The sequence below is a fragment of the Leguminivora glycinivorella genome, chromosome 13 (assembly GCF_023078275.1).
Source record: "Leguminivora glycinivorella isolate SPB_JAAS2020 chromosome 13, LegGlyc_1.1, whole genome shotgun sequence".
In the NCBI taxonomy this organism is placed as follows: Eukaryota; Metazoa; Arthropoda; class Insecta; order Lepidoptera; family Tortricidae; genus Leguminivora; species Leguminivora glycinivorella.
In genome coordinates, this window is record NC_062983.1 from 9681282 (window position 1) to 9707234 (window position 25953).

The following is a 25953-nucleotide window of genomic DNA, read 5'->3' on the forward strand; positions in this document are numbered from 1 at the left end:
AAAATTATGACTTCGTTATCTCTCTTGTACAGTCAACCAATTTGAATCCTAGGCCACTGTACAACCTTTTCACAGTCAACGTCAAAAGTGACTTATATGGCCAATAATGCACGGTGTCATTAAGACAGGGTTCTAGAGTGGCATGTCATTCAAGTTGGTTGACCGTACATTCAAGCTGTAGAGAGGCAACAAATTCAAGCTGAATCAAAGATTGAATAATACATAATGGTCAGGTTTATGTTATTGTGGGGAAGTTATAATCTTATAATAATACAATTAGAGTAGCGTTAAGGCTTAGACCGAAGGGTACCACAACAAATCAAAGTATTTCATCCATATGTGAGAAACACCAAACTTTTGCTGTTGGAATGCGAATCAGCGTTAAGAGATTGACAAAAATCTATACATTCTGTGTGGAAGTACATTCGGGCATACAAGACGTCCAATTCGACTAAGTGCTAATGAAATAAGATAACATTGTGTAGGATGTGATGGTGAAAAATCCGGGTCAAAAGACTAAAAGAAAAAGTAAGATAATAAAATAGGTAATTCAATACTTGATATGGACTTGCACTTAAATAAATATGGAACCTTAAAAATGAGTTTATTAATAGTTCCAAACATAATACACTTGATAGCATATCGCGCACGTATGTTGTCGTTAATGAGCGGGTCATTTTAGAATTAAGGTTATCGCCGGATATCGTGTGTACAGAATACAAATCGAACTTTGTATTCGGACTTAGGGTAAGGTAGACAAACCGGTATTAGGTAGGTACGTTGACATGTTACGATCGATACAATTGGGTAAATATTTTGTGGAATGTTTCTAAACCCGAAGAAAGAGTTTAGAATAGTTTGGTTGAGCTTCTCTAGACTACTATCGAAGCCTTTTTGTTTTTTGTTGAGGTCCCAATATTTTCAAGATGATAAGCTCTTACTTACATCGAGGTAAAATACAGGTTTAATGGCAGAAGATAATGTTTGACTAAAGCTCATAGTCTTAAGCAGTCGATTAGCTAAAACTTTTTTGATTGTTGTTATTGTGACCCTTGTTACCTTATTAATATTGTATGGACAACTTAGGGTTGTAAATAGAAAAAAAACCAAATGTTTTTTTTCAGAATTGTGAAAAAAAACATGAAAAAAAACCGAGCACCATGGTTTTTTTTCTAAATATGGTTTTTTCAGATGAACAAATAATACGACAATAACGGTTTTTCGTGAGTTGTAACGTGTTTCAATAACAATAACGTACATTTTAATTCAATTAACATTCAGTATACAAACGTTTATTGGGGAATCCCCGATGCTGCGTGTAGCGGTGGTGTTGCCAACAGTAAATAGTGATAACTACCAACTACAGATTTCGTAAATGTTACTTTTATAAGACCAGAAATTAAAGTTATTTGATTAAATTCGTTTAATAGTTAACATTAAGTCTAAAAACCCGTATAGAAGTATTAACTACTTTGCAAATTTTGAGATTTCGTACTTTAGAAAAAAAAACATACTCCAGAAAAAAAACTGTTTTTTTTTCACGGTTTTTTTTCATGTTTTTTTTCAAGCCAGAAAAAAAACCGTTTTTTTGCAACCCTAGGACAACTATAGATTTCTTATAAAGAATGACATGGTGTATTTGAAGCGAGCAAAGAAAATTAAGAATAATAATTGCCGGTAAAATTAAATGATAATTGATCCAAATAAGAAAATACAAATGATAGATAAAGGAAGGTCAAGAGAGGATAAGTTATAGCGCGTGTGAGTTAAATAGGACTGATACTTAACAGACGGTAAACAAAACTTGGAACACAAACTTAAATTACCTATACAGCGTGTGTATTCCATACGGGCGAATATCTTAATAACGATTAGTATCGGACCTAAGGAGCCTAACTACATGGATTTTTTTTAATAGATGAGATATTTTTTTTCATACATAATAATTCAGCACGCAATGTACTAAGTCCACATCAATTAGCGTACCTACCTAAACGTCATTACGACATGACGTTTATGTCATCTCAAATTAAGTTGGACGGCGTACATTGCTGCTTGATCAGATTAAAAAAAATAATTACTCTTAATTAATAGCACTTTTTAACAAAATGATTATCCTATACGATTCGTATGATCAGATACTATAACTGGATACATTATTCGCCCGTATGGAATCTACACGCTGTATAGGCCAATAATATAAAGGGTGCTCAGCCACTATTTATGCTGAAACAATTGACTATTATATTGTTTCAAAAATGTCCCTTTGATTAGGGCTTGCATTCCGGAATTCCGGAATCTCGAAATTCCGGAATCTCGAAATTCCGGAATTTCGGACAATTTTTCCGATATTACAGTTCCGGAATTGAAACACATAATCTCGAAAATTCCGGAATTGAAAAAAAGATATATTTTTGGACGAAAACGTGTAATATCAGCCTGGTTATTTTACAAAACTACCACCGCGTCTATAAAAGATATGTAAATTCATTAAGTTAGACACTCCTCGGATTCAGGTAGTGCCTATTTTATGACCAAAAGGTTGCCTCCAGGGCTAGTTAGAGCGAGATAGTGTAGTTTCAACCCGCTAATATTATACCATTGTCACGTTCTGGTTTTGCTCTCAATTGTTTTAGCTAATAAGTGAAATATAATCATTTTTAAGTAAATATTTGTTATAAAAAGTTTTGTTTTGTGATAATTTAAAATTACTAGCCGGGAGCTGAAGGACAATTTAACAAGGTTAACTGGAAGAGATCCCTTAAAGGGATAAGTTCGCCTTTGTACTGAAACTTTTTATTTTAAATATTATGTGCTGTATTCTTTTTCTGTACAATAAAGTGTTTACTTACTTACTTACAATTAAACATAAATAAATAACATTAGGTACATTATTAATATTATTATTTTATTGGCGTTATTTATGCTCAATTTATTAGATTGAACTTAAATTTCAGTAATAATCTAAATTAATCGGTATTAAAGCGGCACAAAATTTTACTTCTTTTCTCATAGCACTGAATATTTTAGGCATAAATTCTTAAGTTCAGAAGCAAATCGTAGTATTTGGTATTACATTCATTCACAAGCATAACGTCGTAGTTACTTTATACACTTTTTACAAAGACGTGTGCATATTTTACTAAACTCTATAAGTCTATTACCACTTACCACAAAATCAAAAGAAATGAGAAGCAAATGTATGAAAAATGATGAATGTAAAAGAATGATTTTTTTTTTACCTAGGAATTAATCATAAAATCTGTCTTTTTGGGATAGCTTGGATATCTTTTGTCCCTACTCGAGTCTGATAAAGGTAATTCAATATTACTTTTATTACAGTTATAATATGTGAATAAGACGTTATGCAATTCTTGTAAATTATTACTTTTATATTATTTCGATGCTCAATGGATAAAAAAATAACTTTAACGTTGACCACTATCAGAAAACTGGCACTAAAACCTCGTTGGTATCGTTAACTGTAGTTCGAAATACCTTGCAAGACCGATTTTGACGCAAAATGGGCTTTCCTGTAAAATAACTAAAATGAAAATTTCAGTGTTATATGCTTTTCAGGTACGGAGTTATTGTCTTAAACGTCGATTTATAACTAATTTCAGTTTAAAATTGTATTATTTCATCAAAAATCCACCAGAAAACCAAACCAAAAAAAATTGGTCAATTCCGGAACTAGTTCCGGAATTCCGGAATTGAAGTCCAATCTCGAAAACCAGTTCCGGAATTGAAAACCGTCCGATATTGCAAGCCCTACCTTTGATAGTGCAGTACAAGGATCTTTAATGGATCACTTTAAATAGAATTTGGATACGTTCCAAATATCGCAAATTCTCAGATTGTCCCAAGAGGAATGAACTCTCCTGAACTTATCTCAACCAAGGACAAAGTTATACACAAAAATGCTTTTGAAAAAGGAGTGAGAATACTTGGTTACAATTACAAGCATATCAAGAAATAAAAGCCAGGCTTATACTTGATTCTGCGCGTGGTTTTGGTCAGCTGACAAAAACACGAGACACGCTGGCAATGCTGGCAATCATCCAATGCGGCCTATTTGTAATCGCATAAACACGATGAAAATGAAACCATTTTCATGACTACTTAACGCTTGGTTGGGAAAGCAGATGTTGCCATCATTCGCCATTGAAGCGATTTTCAAATAAACCAGTTTAAATGTTATCTCATTAGGGTAGTAATGTTACGGAACTCGGGGATCAGATTAAACTTGTTAAAAATGAACAACATACCACTGATGACATAGATACAAACTACACAAATAATAACAGAACATAACAAAATATTCCTTTAGATATTCAGAGCGTGAAAGCAGATGAAACCAGACACATTTTCATTGATATATGTAGTTATATTGGAATTTGGAATACAAGAACTAGAACATCGAACAGGTAAGTATGCTTATTAGAAGTAGGTAAGCTAGGCAAAGCCTATATACTTTCTGAACACCTACAATCTAACGAAACTTTATAAGGGCAATGTCCTTGTTAATACTGATTAAATGCAAATCTGGGATATAATAAATAAATAAATATTGGGGACACCTTACACAGGTCAACTTATCCCCAAACTAAGCAACGCTTGTACTATGGATGCTAAGCGACGATATACATACTTAAATAGATAAATACATACTTATATACATAAAAAACATCCATGACTCAGGAACAAATTTCTGTGCTCATCACACAAATAAATGCCCTTACCGGGATTCGAACCCAGGAGCCAGGACCGCGGCTTAGCAGGCAGGGTCAGTACCGACTGAGCCAGACCGGTCGTCAGATGTACTTTCATTTTGCCCTTCATATGGTAATTTCATATGAAGGGCAAAATGAAAGTACGAAGTACATCAAATTTAATGTTATCGAAATTAACATATCGGCGTTATCATAACATTGAATAACACGTCGAAGACGCGTGGTGCATTATTCAAAATAAACTATATTTTGAACATGGCGAATAAATAAAAATATCAGTGGTATGATCAAGATAATAACAATAAATCGCATCTTAAATGTAACAATAGTGGTCATGAAATCGCTGAAAGCCAGCGAGAATACACTATCAAAGATAATGTAATGCAAACAAAAAGACTCACATAAAATCTTCCAGATCGACAACGTTGGTGTACTGACAAGGCTGACCATTGACGTTATAGCACATGCTCCCATAATCCCACTCTTGCGTTTGATTACACGGCAAGTTAGGCATAATAGGCGTCTGGAATTGAGGAACCGAACGAGGGTACACCATTTGGGGAGGAAAATACTGCGGTTTGGAGGCGTAGTAGTCCCCAGGATAACACTCCACTGGAGGAATTTCACGGTAAACACTCGGTGCACTGATAGCCACATTGTTCACTGGCTGTCTAGACCACTGGCCTGTCATCGGACACTGCAGATTCCAAGCAATGTCCTCCATTCGGCCCACGACTGGACACTGGACGGGGACGTTGTTCCCGTAACCGTTTATCACCATTTTGAAACAAAATGTCAGGAAACCATCAAGAAGTCCATCTACGGACATAATCCGCGAGCTACTGATAGTGGCAGATGCGCTTATCTTAAACTTAACTAGCATGGTAGCGAAAAGTCGATATAAAACTTAATAGATAACGAGACATTTATCAATTTCGACCCTGGCAAGACTTGCCGGTGCTGATATGAGGCAACATTTATCAAGATATGTTATTTTAAAAGGGATTTTGTTCGAGACATTTAATTAAACGCCGGTGTTGATGCAAATACGGAGATATCAATATCACTTCAGTATTATTCGGGTTTGATGGATTCTGGAAACTGAGCCGCTTCGCTTTCCTGGATTTTAACGCGGCAAAACACTTATATACAAAATCCTAGTAAATGAACTTGAAATAATGAGAATTTGAATGTAATAATAATACTATTTTATCGAGGCTCTACCATAGGATTTCCTTATTGAATAATGTATTTCTTGCGATGTGCTTTTTGTATTGTTTAATATTGTGTTAATATGAACAGTACAAAATGTTAAAACGCTGCAGCCAAAGCAAAGAAAAATGAAAGTGGTAAAACCATATTTGCAATAAAGATAAAATATCCGAATGCATAAAATACAACATATTATTTGGCTCAGTATTTGTATTGAGAAAATAACAGCAACGCAATGTTTATTCCATTCCTGCTACCAAAAGATAAACTTTATTGACCGAATGACCCTGACACCTTTCAGTTGTCAAAACAACAGCGACTCAGTAATGACGAACTCGGGACGTAAAAGCTAAAAGTATAATTGAGCAGCTAAAAATTCGATTATACTCAATTTTAATACATTTAAGGCTTTGCAAAACGTAACTATTTCTTTTTTAACCCCCGACGCAAAAACGAAGTGGTGTTATAAGTTTGACGTGTCTGTCTCTCTGTGTGTGTGTCTGTCTGTCTGTGGCATCGTTGCTCCCGAACGGATGAACCGATTTAGATTTAGTTTTTTTTTGTCTGAAAGCTGAGTTAGTCGGGAGTGTTCTTAGCCATGTTTCATGAAAATCGGTCTACTATGTCGCAGTCGGGGGTTTTTTCCAAAATTTTAATTTTGTGGTTATTTCATTGAAAAACCGTACAGACAACACTTGTTGAATTAAAAAAAATTTGACGAATAAAAATGTTAAGTCTTAATAAATTAATTTTGATAGCCAAGTACCTACTGCTAGCCTCCAAATATGCATCTATACTTTATTTTATTTGGCATGTTTTAGGAGAGAGCAAGTAATAGTACAAACTATCAGTAACAGTTTTGAATGATCCGTGATCAATAAAATTGATCATGATGAAATTGATGAATCAAGATGCATTTTGCACTGCGTCGAAAATAAATATCCCAAATATCCGTTTTCGAAATTTTACAAAATTCATAGCGTTGATTGACTTGAGTGGATTAATACTTTCGATGCTGCTAAAATTGAACTCAAGCAGCGGTTAAATCTATAATACCTATACGGAGAATATGGTCTTTGCGAATATCCTGTTTCCTAAGCAACGAAGCTAAATGATGGTAAAAATAAACAATTTAAGAAATAAATTATCAGCCAGCCGTCGGTCAGTCTGTAATTTTATCAACCATGTGATATCTGCAATTGTCCGGATAATGGCAAACATATCCGTCCAATAAGATTATATTATCTGTGTACCAATGTCATTGTTATTCCTAATCTGAAAACCTGTGATAGCAATCTATTTTTGTCCCCCTTCATCTGTTTTTCAACTTGCGGAAAAACACAACTGGTACTGAAGCTTTATAATGCTATTTTTCGAAGGAATAACGTAATGAAACGTTTGATAACTAACAAACGAGATAATCCTCCTCAATAATCAATTATCATTAATCCTTCAGTTTACATCCCATGGTCTTCTATACCCCACCATGCAGTGCATAGTTAGTTTGGTCCAACATTCTATAGTCGGTATAGGTACATTACTCATATGAAATGAGACTCCCATTTTCCAGTCGTCGGCACAGAATTAGACGAGATCAAAACTGGCTTGCGAATTGTTTTAATAACTCATGTAAAACGTAATATTAACGTTTATATCAATATTACAATGATGAACATATCCCTTTAAAGTAGCTCTTCCAGTTAACCTTTAATCAGTTGAGGGAGAACTAGATTAGAGTCGACACACAACCATACATCCATCCATACTAATATTAGAAATGGGAAAGTGTGTGTGTCTGTTTGTCCGCCTTTCACGGCAAAACGGAGCGATGAATTGTTGTGATTTTTTAAGAGGAGATAGTTTAAGGGATGGAGAGTGACACATGCTACTTTTTATCTCTTTGACGCACCCAAAAAAATACTACCCCATTACCTACTAATTTAGTCTAAATATTCTATGCTACGATTGTCACAACCGTTAGAGCGAGAGAGATTCCAGGTTGGATTCCAGACATTAAACTCGACTTGCTCTACATGTTTATTTTCACATTTATCGGGGTTTATGCGTCGTTGGACTAAAAGTAAATATGGCGATGTATAAAAATGTCTACTTGCATAAGTTCGTGCGTATATAATTTCGACGAAGTATAAAAATGTCCACCAGTATATTAGACCAAATATAAATATGTTGCGGCACTAGACTAAAAGTAAATATGACGATGTATAAAAATGTCCACTTACATAAGTTCGGGCGTATATAATTTTGACGAAGTATAAAAATGTGCATCTGTATATTAGACCAAATATAAATATGTTGCGACACTAAAAGTAAATATGGCGATGTATTTTAAAATTACTTTTTGTTATATTTATTATGAGAAACGAAAATGTATGCATGTAAAATTTATTAAGGAATAAATGGCTAAAATTATAACAATAATCGCTTTATCAAGAAGGTCGTCCGCAGGCAGTGAGCCAAGATTAGATAGTTTGTAGAACCTGTCAACTTGGTGAAATAGGGGCCTGGACCTATGTAAAGAAAGTAGTCATTTTTATATTCCGACTTGATAAGACTTAGACATTTGTATACTTTGAAAGTAGTCATTTTTATATTCCGACTTGATAAGACTTAGACATTTGTATACTTTGAAAGTAGTCATTTTTATATTCCGACTTGATAAGACTTAGACATTTGTATACTTTGAAAGTAGTCATTTTTATATTCCGACTTGATAAGACTTAAACATTTTGAAGTATTGGCTTTCTAATACTCGGACCAATTTTTATTTTATATGTAGACATTTTTATACATCGCCATATTTACTTTTAGTCCAACGACGCATAAACCCTTATCGGAAGCGAATGCACGTTGTTCGCAGCAGTACACGGCGTGAAAAACATGCGTTCTGCAGGGCTAGCACATGACTGTCTCGCCGCTATATAGTCCACAAACACATAAGGTCCTTACGACATAAATACAATTGACCAAATACAGCTTGGCAAAAATGTGTAGGAAAGGAATTTTTTTAATATTTTATTACAGCAACACTTACTTTTTAACCGCCTTCCAAATCTCAAGGGAAGGGGTTCTCAATTCGTCTGTTTGTTTTTTTTTATGTTTGTTCCTCGATATCCCCGTCGTTACTGGACCGATTATGAAATTTTTTTTTTTTGATTGAATGTATATAGATTGGTCCCATTTTTCTCAGAACCCAGTTCTGATGATGGGATCCTGGAGAAATCGAGGGAACTCCTCAAATCTGAAAGGCATACATATGGTGATTTTTGTGTTTTTAAAGGAACAGCATGCATTTACGTACGGAACAGTGACATTTGGTGCAGTGGAACTCCTGATGATGGTCAGAATGGAACTCCTCAAATCTGAACGGCATACTTATAGTGACTTTGGTATTTTTATAACAACAGCATGCACTTACGTCCAGAACAGTGACATGTGGTGCAGTGGAACTGCTGATGATGGTCAGAACGGAACTCCTCAAATCTGAACGGCACACTTATAGTGACTTTGGTATTTTTATAAGAACAGCATGCACTTACGTCCAGAACAGTGACATTTGGTGCAGTGGAACTGCTGATGAAGAGTGAGCCGCCCCTGGTTAGAGTTCCGTTCTGATAATCATTCTCATCTGTAAGTACTTCAGAATCATCCAAATTTCAAAATTGGTTCAGAAATGACGGAGATATCGAATAACAAACATTAAAAAATATACAGACGAATTGATAACATAATCCAACATTTGAAAGTATTTATCACCAGAACCCCAAAGGAAGGCGGTTTTTTTTTCTTAAAAATTATTTGCTTTTTCATACTGAACTGAAGTGATTTTGATATTGTTTTCTTTTGTTGCAGTACGTTACTTGCAGTACATTTTTGTATTGCTAGTATGTAATGTGTTTATATGACTGTTTGATTTCTGTATAATTAAAAGAAAATGCTGCCACATGCGACGCGGTTTACATAGACCGTGGCGCCAATATCATTTTCTACTAATATTTTGTTGCCATTATGTATTCATTCAAAACAGACGTATAGAAGAGATACTGTCACGCATAATATTATATGCCGAGCTGATCATCACATTGTTTAGTGATCATTATGTATACTTTCTTACATAGATTGTGACATTTATGACATGGTAAGCTGAGTTGACTGTTGATACATACATAAACTCACGCCTGTTTTACCACAAGTGGTTGGCAGAGGTCATAAAACTGAAGTTTTAGTGTCATTCTTTGCAATTAAAGGGGTTGATTGAAAACGACATTGTAATATTTCAGTGACAGTTTGCTATATCCATAGATTGCACTCATATCCCGCAGTCGATTTCTACGACACCCACATGATGATTTTAGTAGGAAAATCATTTAAACAAACCTTGGTGGACACTGAATCCCTGCATTGTTATTTCTATTGTGTCCCGAGGTCTACATACCCTTGTTTTATTTAACAGAGTTTAGGTAGAGGTAGGTAAGTGTTGCTTATCATAAAAATGCATTCAGATTTTTTGTTAAAAACAGGTTTGATAATGGATGCTTTCTTTCCCGTTATCGACAAGATACGTCAATCCAAACTTGTTTGATTGAATTTATTTTAAGTAATTACGTAACCCTCATAGCAGTCAAACCAGCTGTCGGATTCAATATTCAATAGGTAAATGTTCTACTTACTTATTTTTCACTTCCTACAATTCCCTGTTTATTATAATGTCGTCAGCTTCTTATGGTGCTCTTACACTTGGGAACACAATTCCAAGCAATTTACATACCATTGCCGCGTTTGTTCTTAGTTGGTTGGTGCGTATGGAATAAATGCGGCAATGGTATGTAGCTTGCTTGGAATTGTGTTGCCCGTGTTAGAGCGCTATTAAGGCCTAGTTAAGAGACTTCATTATACATATACGCGTATGGTCAGCCAAAAAAGTGGTTTACCACTTTTTTTTTATTATAAACTGGCCAGTGATTGACCTTAGTCGCACCTGTAGGCCTAGCACATGATGGCCGCGGGAGTATGTCGCCGCGAGGTAGATGCCACGTCTTCTTCTAACTGTATTAATGACATAAGGACGGGTAGTCTATCTCGCGGCGACATACTCCCGCGGCCATCATGTGCTAGGCCTACTGATGGAAAGTGACGACAAGGCCGACGTTGTGTCCTTATGTGTTTAACATAGTCGAAAAGTGGTAAACCACTTTCTTGGCTGACCGTATCTCTTGAACAGTCTGATCGTCTGTTATAGAATTTATCAATCTTACATATTTGACCAATACGTAGAGAGGTAAGCGAAGGACCGAAATAAATGAATCACAATAAGCCCTCATAACTTAAAGTGAGTAAACCAATAGCATTTTTATATTTTAAACCAGAAGATTCAAATTGAAGTAAATGGTTCGCGACCGAAAAATTGTTCAGATAACATAACAATGTCACGTGATGAGAATAATGGAGATATCGTCACTACTTTTAAAAAAACTCGTATCTTCGTCTGTCAATGAAAAGAAAACTGTAGTAAGTATGTATGGAATGCATATAGACTTACTGCGTTTTAACTTTGAGGAGCAGCGTGAGATACGAATTTTTTTCAAAGTAGTGACGATATGCTAATTGGGAGACTTTAATACTGCATTGTTTTTTTTTTAATTAGTTACACAATTTGCACAGGTCCAACATCCAAAGTTATTTCCTTGATTTAGCTTCAATGTAGGTAAAATCAAAGGTGTGAATGAGAGGTTGTGTGGTGTTTTAAAGTGACAAAGCCAGACGCTCTTGTTACTTGACAAATGTGTTGCTTAACTTCAAACTTGGGTAAATCCATTCAGATAAAGGGTTCCCGCTGAAAGTGCCTCCCACCCCCTCTCGGTTACCTCACAGTTACCGCCTGTCAAAAACGCGAACAGTCGACCTGTCATATGTCACTAATACAAGCATATTACGCGTTCCCCTACACGAGTTTTGACTGTGTGCTAGGAACGCGCCTCTTTCATATATTTGATCGCCAGTGTCCAAGGTGTGGTATAACTGAGACTGGCATGTCAAAGTATACACAAAGTGTTATTTATGTATTTAGGTATACGTATTGCACTCACTTTTAGAGTAGGGATGCATATTATGTGTAAAGATATTTTGATAGTACAGTCACTGGCATAAATAAGTGATGATTTCTGTACCTTGTCATATTAACGTCTTGTTTGAAATGTCATAGGAAATTGTCAAGTGTGTGTGTGGATTGAGTGAGCACCTTCCGAAAATAAAAAAAAATATGCTGATTATTTAGTAAAAGTTCTAAAACAATTGTAAAACGAATCTCTGAATTTGTAAAAAGATAAATCAAAAGATACAGCCATTAACATGTGCTCACTCAGTTCTCACAAACTACCAACGAAAACAGTGAATATATTCATTTAACATATAATATTTATATACTAACATTTAGTAAAAAATAGGCCAACCTACCTCTATAAATATTAGATCACCTAGTGACGTATTAAATTTTTTACAAATAGTTTCTTATGCTCACTCAATCCACACACTTTTGAAAAGCCGAATTTTGATGAAAAACATAAGATTTAGACCGCTATTATATGTGTATAGTTTAGTAAAAGTGAAATGGGAATTTGTAAAATACAAAACGAACCACTAACGTGTCAGGTTTTTTTATAATAAATTTTTGTAAGTGCTCACTAAGTCCACACGTTTTGAGAAAGTTAAAAATGTAAATATCTTACGATTTGTAGCACCTAAGACACTCGAAAGTACTTCAACATTTAGTAAAAATTTTTACTAAATATCCACCATCTAATATTTTATATTCGTTGTCTGGTTTTAAAGATATTCAGACATAACTTTTCTCATACAAATGTATCAAGTAGGGTGACCACACTATGTCGGCTCCTGATTTTCCCCACCTTCCCATTGTCATATTGAGATTGGGGAGTTTCGTTCGTTCAATTTTGATAATATTAAACTAATACCATATTAATTATCCATCTGCAAACTGTTTTTAGGTTATGTTCTTGGCCTAGTGATGATGTGTATTGTGTAATTTTTATCGACGTCAGGATAATAACCATATCGACATGCATGCATTAAAAAGGACATGAATGATAATTGGTAAGAAACAAAGAATATAATACTTCACTAGTAAGAAACCAGAACCTGGTAATCTAATCGCGCTAACAGATGAGCGTACCGGATTTGTAAGTGGGAGCGAGAAATAGTTATTCTTTTCTCGCTCCCACTTACAAATCCGGTAAACTATTATCAAAATTGAACGAAACTCCCCAATCTCAATATGACAATGGGAAGGTGGGGAAAATCAGGAGCCGACATAGTGTGGTCACCCTACTTGATACATTTGTATGAGAAAAGTTATGTCTGAATATTTTTAAAACCAGACAACGAATATAAAATATTAGATGGTGGATATTTAGTAAAAATTTTTACTAAATGTTGAAGTACTTTCGAGTGTCTTAGGTGCTACAAATCGTAAGATATTTACATTTTTAACTTTCTCAAAACGTGTGGACTGAGTGAGCACTTACAAAAATTTATTATAAAAAAACCTGACACGTTAGTGGTTCGTTTTGTATTTTACAAATTCCCATTTCACTTTTACTAAACTATACACATATAATAGCGGTCTAAATCTTACGTTTTTCATCAAAATTCGGCTTTTCAAAAGTGTGTGGATTGAGTGAGCATAAGAAACTATTTGTAAAAAATTTAATACGTCACTAGGTGATCTAATATTTATAGAGGTAGGTTGGCCTATTTTTTACTAAATGTTAGTATATAAATATTATATGTTAAATGAATATATTCACTGTTTTCGTTGGTTGTTTGTGAGAACTGAGTGAGCACATGTTAATGGCTGTATCTTTTGATTTATCTTTTTACAAATTCAGAGATTCGTTTTACAATTGTTTTAGAACTTTTACTAAATGATCAGCATATTTTTTTTTATTTTCGGAAGGTGCTCACTCAATCCACACACACACAATTGTCAAACGATTAAAAGCGACAAGGTACAGAAATCATCACTTATTTATGCCGGTGACTGTACTTTGTATATATATCTCAGTTATTCTGTTAGCTGGAAGAGATCCCTTAAAGGGATAAGCTCGCCTTTGTACATAACCGTTATAATAATTCACTGTACATGTAATTTCTTCTGTACAATAAAGTGTTTACTACTACTACTACTAAAAAGTAAAAATGTATTGATCAATCTTGAGTTAAGGAAGAATTAGAATAATGCAATCAAAATAAGTATGTCTAAGATAAAATTATAACAAAGAATATAATTTGTTGTTCTATTATGACTAAAGTATGCCAAATTCAAATAAGTTGTCCTTAACCTCGATCTCGATACTGATTGACAGGAGGAAGCGTTAGTAGTTAATAGATTTGTAAGATATTCAGTCTGCCTAGACACCGCACTATGAATTGTGCACGTTTGACCACGATCACACCTGACCTGACGGTAAGTGATGATGCGGTCTACGGTGGAGCACGCTTACCTATAAGATGAGCATTTCTTTTTTTTTTGCCACTTTTATGAAGTGTGATATTTTTGAAAAAAAATATGCTATTTCTACTCAGAATTACTAGCTTTTTAAATCCTAGTCGTTAAAAAAATTGTCCCATACGATTTTTTCTTATTTTGTTACCATTTTCCGTACATGTTGTATGGGGTAACAAAAGAGGAAAGTAACAAAAATGTATGGAAATTCTGGGACACTTTTTGTCTCCTAGTGAGATTGAAAGTACTCGTGATTCTGAGTACAATTGACCTAAAATTCACTAAAACAATCAAAATTTTTTTTTTGGCAAAAAAAAAAGAAATGCTCAGATACCTATTTACTTTTGCTTTAAAGAGACCTGGATTGTACTCATGCGGAAACACAGACTCAAGCCTGCCTGGCATTCCACTCCTTGGCGGGACAAATTTGGATATGACAAATTTTACTGATAGATAGATAGATAGATAGATACAGTACTATGACTTACTGATAAAGGACTTACTGACTTACTGACTCTTTGTATGTTTTTATACAACACATGAAAAAGGAAGTATAGAATACCAGTTTACAGTGAATATTGATATATTGCACTCAAAATACTGGACACTAAACACATCAACATCATTGTGTTGATGTAAGAGTAAAAAGAATGCAACCAATGAAATATATTATTATTCATTTCGCCTGTAAACTAAGGTCAATAGTGTGGCTGTGACATACAGTAAAGTGTGACTGGCCTTCACATTGGGGCCAATTCTTTTGGACTTGATTATTTGTTGTTGTTGTTGTTGGTTGTTCTAGGGCACCCCATAGGTGCATAGGGCCTCCACAAGATCCTTCCACTTGTTTTATTGCTTGATGTTAAAGCTGCAATGCAATTTTATATCTATGTCATAGTTATAGCCTATTTTGTAAAGACCTAGAATAAATTTTGGAAGCTTTAACATTATTTATGTTTTATTTCGAGTTCATATTTGCTACTTGCTAGACAATGCAGTCTCCGTGGCTAAAATTACTAATACATGCAGGTGCTCTTCTGTTAAATCTTGTGTGCCGTGTTAATTTTTTCATAGGTTTTCTCATATGCGGATCCCCATTCCGGCACATTAAAGGTTCAATCCTGTTACCCTCTGCTGGAGTGTAGGGTTTGAATCATATTCCTCCATTGACTTTGATCTTGGGCAGCTAGTATAAGTACACTCTTTTAAAATCCAAGAGGTTCTTGAACATTTTTAAAATAGTATAATGGTGGGTAAGCATTCTTCTTATCTTACAGTTGTTATCTCTAAACTAAACTAAAGATAGTAATACCTGATTAAAAAATAAGGTAATAAACAATATGAAATTGCTATTACTGCTAATATGATTCACACCTAAAGCATACTCAATTTAATCAAGAAATTTTGTCCAGGTAGTTCAAGGTATAAAGTACGCAAAAAAGCCTACTGTTATTGATAGTAGTAACCTTCTAGTAAAGTGCACAATATTTTTATAACATGGTATTTAATTTTATACAGACAAGGAAAGAACTTAAACTTTTTAAGGTTACTTTATCAATTTTCCCAAAAGACAAGAAGAAAAAACAGCTTTTTAAAGAGCTCTTTCACGGAGAAAGTTTTTATTACTAGGTATCATGGAAATCACTCAACATTGATAGTTATGTTGAAGGAATAATGAGGTTAGGGTACCTCCACAAAGCTGGCCCAAACAGGAAATACTCATGCTAAGAACTGGTTATATCCTTACCTCCGTTTCTGATTACTCGGCTTTGAAGACATCTCGAATATTATCTGAGTGACACTATTATGAAACTTCGCGATATGACCACAATCTTGAACACTGCCAAGGATAGTAAGTATCACATCGCTTTGCACGATTATATTGTCCAATTTGTTTACTTTATCACCACAGTTTTATATTAATTATCACGAATTATGTCATTTTACAATGCACTTCACGAAATAATATACACTTTGTTGTTGTGAACTTGCACAGTAGACACGCACCACGATCGCTTCAGATGAATTTGACAAAGCAGGGTGTCAATTAGCAGTCCAAACGGATAAACAATTCTGATTGGTCAATATAAGTAAGGGTTATGACGTTAGACCGGTGTGGGCCAATACGAATTAAGAATACAAAGACGGTAATGAGAAAGAACTGAGTTTTGAAATGACTTTGTTTTCTTTTAATAGATGTCGCTGTAACTTTGATCAAAGTCATTTGACAAATGACAAAATATTTTGAAATATTTTCATTACTTTTAAATTTAAACATATACTTACGAACGTTACTGCAAGTAAGGTTTTACATTATTTTGCAATAGTTTTACTTGGTTTTACTGACACTGAGTGATTTCGTAGGCAAATATTTTATTTACCTACAATTACTTCTTACCATGTGCCATCTAGTGTCAAGATATAACATTATTAAGCTTACACCTCCATTCCAATACATGATGTTATACGTCTACTCTTACAAGTTTTGGCCATGTCCGCTAGATGGTGTGATTTCGTAAAATTAATATTTAATTATAAATGCTAAAATTTTATTCTACTTGTTTCTTCTTCTTTTACTATGTATAATTTGCTTAGTTCATGTAACTACCTTATTTATAAATCTTAATGCGATAATAACCAATACCATGATATTACATTGTCCCGTCATTATACTCATTAGGTATACCTAATTATATACATATTAGTCAACTTTGCCACTAAGGATCTAATCTATGTCCAAAAATTATTTTTAGGTAGTAGAAGTAGATAATAGATTTCAACACGCTTCCTCGTAACATGGATCTCATTGGTCATTGAACTGCGCTTAGGCTTTTAAGTCAAGAAATTATACACACGTGCCTTAATTTTTTAACCGCCTTCCAAATCTCGAGGGAAGGGGTTCTCAATTCGTCTGTTTTTTTTTTTTTTTTTTTTTTTTTTTTTTTTTTTTTTTTTTTTTTTTTTTTTTTAATGTTTGTTCCTCGATATCTCCGTCGTTACTGAACCGATTTTGAAAAAAATTTTTTTGATTGAATGTATATGCATACAGATTGGTCCCATTTTTCTCAAAACCCAGTTCTGGTGGTGGGATCCTGGAGAAATCGAGGGAACTCTTCAAATCTGAAAGACATTATATTTTTGTGTTTTTAAAGGAACAGCATGAATTTACGTACGGAACAGTGACATTTGGTGCAGTGGAACTCCTGATGATGGTCAGAATGGAACTCCTCAAATCTGAACGGCACACTTATAGTGACTTTGGTATTTTTATAAGAACAGCATGCACAGTTTACGTCCAGAACAGTGACATTTGGTGCAGTGGAACTGCTGGTGAAGAGTGAGCCGCCCCTGGTTAGAGTTCCGTTCTGATAATCATTCTCATCTGTAAGTACTTCAGAATCATCCAAATTTCAAAATTGGTTCAGAAATGACGGAGATATCGAATAACAAACATTAAAAAATATACAGACGAATTGATAACATTATCCAATATTTGAAAGTATTTATCACCAGAACCCCAAAGGAAGGCGGTTTTTTTTCTTAAAAATTATTTATCATACATACATACTATTATATATCACTCACTTCGCTCGCGCCCACAATATCGCCTCGTGTAACAGACCAACATCAACAAAGCACACTTGTTTCACAATTTACCTACTATTATGTCTATTATATAGTAAAATACCTATTATTTGACATATCTATAAGTTTAATGCCTATATTACACATGTGCTTAACTGGACGGGTATTGGTATAAATATAACCTATTAGGTAACACACACACAGTCACAGTTTGTCTTGTTTGTCTTGTCACAGTTTCGTTTTCTTTCAACCCCTTATTTGCCAAGAGTGGCACTGAAGCTTTAGTAGTTTCATGTGTTCTGCCTACCCCTTTATGGGATACAGGCGTGATTGTATGTATGTATGTATGTATTAGGTAATGGTAGGTATGTATTTCAGTCGTGGAAAAAAAGAGGGCAACTGCCGTAGCCGAATGGCATTTCTCCGACGCCAAACGAAAGCGATACGCCGCTGGCTCTGTCGCGCCAATACGCAAGCGCGATAGAGATAGATATCTACTAGCGCTTCGTTTCGTGAGCGTTTCGTGAGCGATTGTGCCATTCGGCTAGCCACCCTGGACTGCCCACTTGCCCAGCGGTGGGTGGGACACATAACAGGTTAGTAAAAAAAACAACTGTAATTCCTCTTTTAAATTGCATAATATTTATCTGCAGTCAAGGCACACTGAAGGAAATTGGATCTTATTCTGAGCAACGTCCAAAAGAATAGGATGGATGATGTCGCGACCCCAACTTGCTACGCTGTTCCGAATGTTGTTTGGAGTGTACTAAAAATAAAGAACAAAATACATAGGTACCTATATAAAAAACTAGAAAACAATATTTATTGGTTTTACAAGGGGGTAAAGTTGTTGTTTAACTGCACATGCCAATTGAACCGCGACCGTAGCGAGTGGTTCGATAATTGGAATCTTGAGTTGTGATGATTTCAAGGCACGAAGGTTAAACAAACTTTGCCACCGAGTGAAACACAAAATTTTTCACCACACCAACACGAATAAAATATGAACTCTAAAACATCAATTAAACTAAATCAAATACATTATTTTATTCAATATTTGTGAGTGTGCACGGGAAAACGTCCCACTTTGTCGATTGCTATAAAGCCGCTTTGACAGTTTATTGATTTATTTGTTTAAACTTCATTGCACAAATGAACAACTTAATGTACAAAAGGCGAACTTAATGCCATGAGGCATTCTCTACCAGTCAACCTTTGGGCAAAGCAGAGAAGATTGTAGGCGGTGCATTAAGCGACTTTGTTTTATACTATGTAGTGATACTCATATATATATATATATATATATATATATATATATATATATATATATATATATATATATATATATATGAGTGCGTAAAAAAGGAAGTTCGAAACGAGTGGCGATAAATTAAACGACCGAAGCGAGTGTTTTAAATCGACACGAGTTACGAATTTCCTTTTCGCACGTGTATCGTACGACGTTTTTCAGTACAGATGAGCCTCCGAAGTTTCGACCTGGCATATAATGAACCACTTCTCGCACTAGTGCGTATAAAAAACACCCTCTGTACTAAAAAAGCATTTATCAGTTGGTATGGTGAAAATCAAATTATCCTATTAAATATTCGGCGTTCGGGTGATCTGGAGGTTAATTTAATAAGTCGCATAAGCTGAAGATACGGATTTGATTCCCGGATCGGTCACCGGTGGAGAGTTTTACGTTCAATGTTAGGATTTTTTTCCACTTACAGTTCTAGAAAGAACTTCAGTTATTTTGTTTGCCGGCATGTACTGCATTCTATGGAGTCCTCCGCTTAGACTGTCCAAGGTCACATCGGCAGTTATCTCTTGTGTGTGCAAGTTCTTCAATATCTGAAAAATTATATACTTATTTTTGGTACTAGGCTACGATATTTAATCGTTTCATTGGAGAGGGGTGTCCGTTCGTAAGTTCGTAACCTTAAAAAGCTAATTTTGATGGCGCGCGAACACGTAGTTAGGTAGGAGCGTTTTTAGTTACATTGCGGACCGTTGAGATTGAGTATGCAAAACATCAAACAAATACCGCAATGTAATGAAATACGAGTTCTTGCATATATTATACAACTCTTTGTTTATCGCACAGTGTCGTGATATAGTCGTATCGTCATCTCGTGACATAATCTATGGGCAACGTGCGTGCAGGAGCGCTGATTGTCAAGAACAAAAGTAACCATTGAGAATAGAGGTAATACCTCTAATCTCCATAAAAGTAACCTTATGGGCATGTCAAACATTAACATAGAAAACCCGACAAAGTGAGGGCAGCACCAGTCATGCGTCTAGCAAATATACGTCGATGCTTTATTTATTAACTTACTCTAAAGGTAAACCAGCTCAGAGTGTGAACGAAAGTTCCGGTGAACCTATGATTGCCATCGTCTTCTAGTTCAGCAATCACATCATATCCGATCTGAAACACATAACACAATCCATGTAGGATTTATGATTTTATGGAAAAAATTATAGTCAAACGAACATTGCCGTTTAGTCAAATCTATGGTCTTGGTCATTGTGACCCGTCTATACATGATTGATTAGTTCGTATTTGTATTGTTTGTTGTAGATGTTTGATATATAGTGGTGGTTTTCGTCCGTTCACGGGTACATGCCGCGCATTGCGGAAAAGAACGACCACTTCCAAACATTTTCGAACAAACCATAGAGACGCGCGGCCCGTTGGCGCAACATAAAAATTAAAAAAAAAATAGGGGGGTTACTTCTAACTAACATGGTTCGAACCCCGGCTCGTACCAATGAGTTTATCGGAACTTATGTGCGAAATGTCATTTGATATTTGCCAGTCGCCTTTCTGTGAAGGAAAATTTAACATCAAACAAACAAACAAAGCATATTGTGAGGAAGGCCTAGGTACCCTTCGGGTTGGAAGGTCAGATGGCAGTCGCTTTCTTAAAACTAGTGCCTGGCTACCCCGAATCTTGGAATAAGGTTGTCATTGCGGATCCCATGAAATGCTGCCGTGGCGAATGCTGGAATAACGCAAGGAGGAGGGACTTCTAACTAAACCGTAGCCGTCCGGCTGACTGATGAACGTCAGTATACTCCTTTAAACGATTTCCACATACCTTCATATCCCTTAAATTCAACCGTCCATGGACCGTAGCGAAGTTAGTAACGCTACCATTTACAGTGATGGAAGATGTTTGTTGCTGGAAGTTCGTAATGTCCATTTTCTGAATGGACACTAGGAAACCATTTGTGTACGTGACGTTACCCGTGACGTGCCATTTGTACATTTGTTGGCTGTAATAGGAAATACAATTTTTAGATTAGGTACCTACCCATTTATAAGTACATTGGCAAGACCAAGACTTCGCTGGTTCGGCCACCTACTCAGAATGGGAGAGGATTGAACTACCAAAATGGCGAATTTGGGAAGACCGTAGACTGTAAGAACTTGGGGGGTATAATATTTTTATTTAAATTAGTATTATTAGTTATTTTTTACGTGCCCATTCTATTGTACTCGTAATACAACATTGTGTATATCGCATTGCTAGAGGTTGTTTACCTTTTTCAGTATTTAGGGGTATTAATACTGGCTGGTTACTTGGACGATTATTTTTTCCGCTACTAGTTTGACGTTGTTTGTCAGTTTAATCTTAATGTTTATCATAAGTCATAACAAATCGAATTCGTACCTAATTACAACCTTGTCATTTTGAATATTGGGTTTGAATTTGCTTACTGCGATTACCTGTCCAATTTGAAGTTTACTGTGATAAAGCTTTAAAGTGTTTTACAGTGACATGTTAGCTGTCTATTGGTAAACCTTATGTCGTTGCAGTAACGTACACAAATAAATAGTCTTATGGTTTATGATGGTAGTTAGCAATTATTTTATTGAGTGTAGAGCTAAAAGTCAAGTAGAGCTGTACAGAAAATTAAAAATTCAATTAAAAAAAAAGTAACGATCAGATTAAAAGATGAATACTCTAGATTAGTTTAAAAAAATAAAAATCAGTTGGGGTGTCTGAGGTTTTGAGTGATACCGGAAACACGTTGTATATATGTGTCGTTACTTTTCTGTTACGACAATATGTGACTGATAGCCAGCTATTCACCACATTCATATTATCATTTTAACAAAGATATTGACCTGCTAAAGAGAAAAATGATACCACGGTTGTGATAGAAGATCAAGTAGGTAGAGTAGCTTTAACTGTCTCGTTTAGTATATAATTATGGTAGGGTAAGGTGGGCAACAGAGAACCAGTGGTACACAAGGAACCAACGGTTTTATTCGAAAATGCGACGTTGCCAAACTGCACTGCGAACATAGGCACGCGCCGCTAAGGTTCCCCCGCTCGCTCCCCAGTCGGCGGCCGGTCCGCGTTGAAATTGCACGTGTAGTGAAGTATTTTGTGATTTTGGACAAGAAAACAGAAAATAATTAAGTATTTAGTTTTTTTATTTTCTCAGAATGTAGTTATGTTTGATTTATCTAATTAATCAGTTGTGCGGAGTGACTATTTCTCTATCTTTTTGACATTCACTGATGCGGCTTTCTTGTGCCGTTTATTTTTTACCGAATTTAAAAAGTGAAAATGTATATCTAGCACACATTGAACCACAAGGCTAGAGTACTCAATGAACCAGGAGGTTCTCTAGGTAATTCTCTAGTTAGCCTTTGGAAGGTCTATTTTGTACAACTTTTGCCATGTTTAAGAGTTAATATAAATATATCTAATATAACGTTACTATATAGTACAAAAATATATGATAATACATATATTATTTAAGTTTTTTGAAGTGCAAGACTTTATTTTTCATATAACGAAGAATATTGTGACGGTTACATTAGTAAACTACTCTTAGTTTAAATAAATAAGCATTTTTGACATTGTAAATGTTGTATTTATTAAATTGCCCCATATTTACCTAAATCAGTTTGTATATTTTGCAATTATTTATCAAAAACTATGCAATTATATAATGGTAGGTTCATTGTGTACTAGGCCGGTTCATTGAATACATAGTACCGGTTCAGTCTGTACCAGAGATTGTACACAATGAGCCATTGTTCATCTTTTAAAAAAACTAAAATATCTCGACTTCTATTCAGTTTTATTAAAAAATAATGATGAAAATTTAGAGCTAGATAAATAACAAATGCACTGAATAAAAAAAAATTGAATTTGGACCTATTATGACTGACTTATTAAGATTTAAATTTTTGGTGGCTCATTGTTGGCAACCTCACCCTATGCTTTATGAGCGTATACAAGACAACTAGAACAGGGTATGTAGCCGAATGGCACAAACGCTCACGAAATGCTCACGAAACGAAACGCTCGTAGATCTATCGCTCTTGCGTATTGGCGCGACAGAGCCAGACTACCTTTCGCGGCGTTTCGTATTCGTTTCGCGTCGCAGAAAAGCCATTCGGCTACGGGGCCAGTCTTACTTAAATTCTGCTTAATACCCTCTGTAGCAGAGTGTGTTGTGTATCCGCCTTAAGATATTTGTGTAACGTGCCCTTAACAATCTCTAGCTGTCATCCAACATCCATGACACCTTGCCCCACCTCTAGGATATGCAGATTCACACGGGTAACATATTGCTCCTTACGAAATGTATAATTATATAGACCGTCAACCAAATCTTGTCACTAGAAAAAGGCGGCAAATTTGAAAATTCGCGGGCTAGCAACACTAGTTTTGAAAAAAAACGGTGAAAGTTCGCGTGTCATTTGTATCTTATCTGTGGAAATCTCCGACCTACCAAAAAGAGAAATAACTAGCATATATCCGTCCCTTTTTAATACATTATCTAATTCGTAAGGAAGGAGCGAGCCCCTTGAAAAAAAAATATCTGTTGCTGTTCGACGTGCATTGCTGGTTTTTGTTCGTTTCATAGGGATACCATACTTTAGTTTGATGTACATTGCTACTGCCAAAATTTGGTTGACAGGCTATAATTAAACCAAGTTAGTTTTTTTTTTCAATTCGACTGAATGTTTTTTTTTTAACCGACTTCAAAAAAGGAGGAGGTTCTCAATTCGACTGAATGTTTTTTTTTTTTGTATGTATGTTCCTCGATATCTTCGAGAATTGTGGACCTATTTTCAAATTTTTTTTTTGATCGAACGGGTATAACCCCGAGATGGTCCCATTGGCACCAAGTCAAGGTCTGATGATGGGATCCTGGAGAAATCGAGGGAACTCTTCAAATGTTATAGGCACATGTAATGTTTTTAGTGTATTTTTCAAAGGTAAACCAGTATTTACGCCTGATGGTAATAATTTTATGTGGCTGAGCTGATGATGGAAGGTCAACTCCTCAATGGTTAGGAGTTAAAGGATAATTCTTTCACTAGTGTACATGTATTCGGACTGATACGTATAATATCAATAGGAACCACTAAAAATCATTAAATAAATAAACTTTTTAACAAAAAATAAAACCGCCTTCAAAAATAAGCGCGTTACAAAACACGGAGAAACTAAAAAGCAAAAAATAATAAACCTTTGAATTCAGATTTCTTATCGTATTGCAATAATCTAAACATCCAAATTATAAACAAATCAATTATTTTTGGAGTCGGTGCCAGCCTGCGTATGGTTGGGTGGGGCAAACAGGCAATAGCAAGGCGACGAACAGGTCTGGTACCGACTGCAAAAATAATTGATTTGTTTATAATTTGGATGTTTAGATTATTGCAATACGATAAGAAATCTGAATTCAAAGGTTTATTATTTTTTGCTTTTTAGTTTCTCCGTGTTTTGTAACGCGCTTATTTTTGAAGGCGGTTTTATTTTTTTCTATGACGTTTACCTACTGCGAAAGCTTACACAGTAGCTTAGATTAGGACACAAATTATTGGACTGTACCTTATTGTTTGATGGAAATCTTGAAGTCGAAGAGAGCTGAAACCCTGCTGCTCCAAGCGCAGGACAGTTTCTTGAACCACCTTATTGAAATAATCCTGGGCTTCCTGCAAAAAAACTCGGCTTACTGTAAACCAAGCAAAAAAAATATATATTTAAAAAAGAGTTTTAAAAACTATAGCGTCATTATAATAATGCGAAAAATATTTGTTTGTAATCATCGAAGTAAAAAGTGAAAACTGATAACTTGAACATGCCCTATGATATCCTAGACCAATGGCGGGCAAATAATCTAAGGCCCCTGGGCCATATCCAGGCCGAGAAGGGATTTAATCTGGCCACCACCCCCACCACCACCAGTCCGGTACTTCCAAATAGTGTATTATAAATGGCCAGCATTGTTGCAAAAATTCATTTTTGGCGTATACAGTATCTGGATTCTCGGCCTTCTCTAAAACTTCTTAAAATTTTAGCCCCGAAATAAAATAGTTGCCTCTGCTAGATTGCCTCCGATTCCATGGGTTGCTCAACACCACAGCTCAAAAACCTATTTGTAAAATCTTTTATGTATTTTTCGTTTGACTTTAAACAGATATTTGGCGAAATTTTGTAAGAGTCAAGTGAGACATAAGACGTAGAATGTAACATTGAAGTCAGTGAAGTACTTTTTTATTCAGAAAATAATGTCAAAAATAGGAAGAGCCTAGTTTTCTTATTCTACGTTACTGATGTTGGTTTAAACATAGTCTACATGAAAGTATACACAATGAATTCAATAAACTAAAAAAAAAGTTAATATATATATAATTGCCGTTCCATTAGATACAAATAGTGAATGCATCATTATTATCTACTTACCCCATTGTCCATAAACCAAATTAGTTGCAAAAATAAAACAAATAAGTGCACAAAACTTCATTCTTACAGACTAATATTCACTCTTCAAATAATTCAATTAGATTATCAATTAATATCAATACTTGTTGATATGTCGGATATCAATGTGACTCTT

General features: G+C 35.1%; 2 protein-coding genes across 4 annotated transcripts in view; both read right to left on the reverse strand.

Moving 5' to 3' along the window:
* Positions 1-16497, reverse strand: part of LOC125232824 (hypoxia-inducible factor 1-alpha-like) — a 125244-nt gene extending 108747 nt beyond the window's left edge. Inside the window, exon 1 of one of the 2 annotated variants that reach the window (XM_048138615.1) lies at positions 16232-16497. In XM_048138615.1, coding sequence (XP_047994572.1) covers positions 16232-16263 — 32 coding nt within the window. In that variant the 5' untranslated portion in view covers positions 16264-16497. Of the gene's footprint in view, positions 1-5134; positions 5552-16231 lie in introns of those variants that run through there. The other variant, XM_048138612.1, reaches the window with a different exon arrangement.
* Positions 16498-18688: 2191 nt separating this feature from the next.
* LOC125232832 lies at positions 18689-25953 on the reverse strand. Of its 2 annotated transcripts, none has more exons than XM_048138626.1 (6): positions 25800-25953; positions 24945-25068; positions 21177-21354; positions 20411-20503; positions 19801-19923; positions 18689-18835 (listed from the first exon to the last, which is right to left on the reverse strand). In XM_048138626.1, the coding sequence occupies exons 1-6, from the start codon at positions 25858-25860 to the stop codon at positions 18713-18715; spliced, it is 702 nt and encodes a 233-aa protein (XP_047994583.1). In that variant the 5' UTR covers positions 25861-25953; the 3' UTR covers positions 18689-18712. The 2 variants fall into 2 exon arrangements, with proteins under 2 accessions (XP_047994583.1, XP_047994584.1); XM_048138627.1 differs by having other exon boundaries at positions 24945-25048; positions 25800-25939.

What these genes read in the sequence shown, in the direction of transcription:
- LOC125232832 (XM_048138626.1), bottom strand. Translation starts at nt 25,860, where the DNA reads ATGAAGTTTTGTGCACTTATTTGTTTTATTTTTGCAACTAATTTGGTT. An exon ending in GATTTCCATCAAACAATAAG is followed by an intron (nt 21,355 to 24,944) that starts GTACAGTCCAAT and finishes TTCCTATTACAG; the next exon opens with CCAACAAATGTACAAATGGC. An exon ending in TGAGCTGGTTTACCTTTAGA is followed by an intron (nt 19,924 to 20,410) that starts GTAAGTTAATAA and finishes ATAATTTTTCAG; the next exon opens with ATATTGAAGAACTTGCACAC.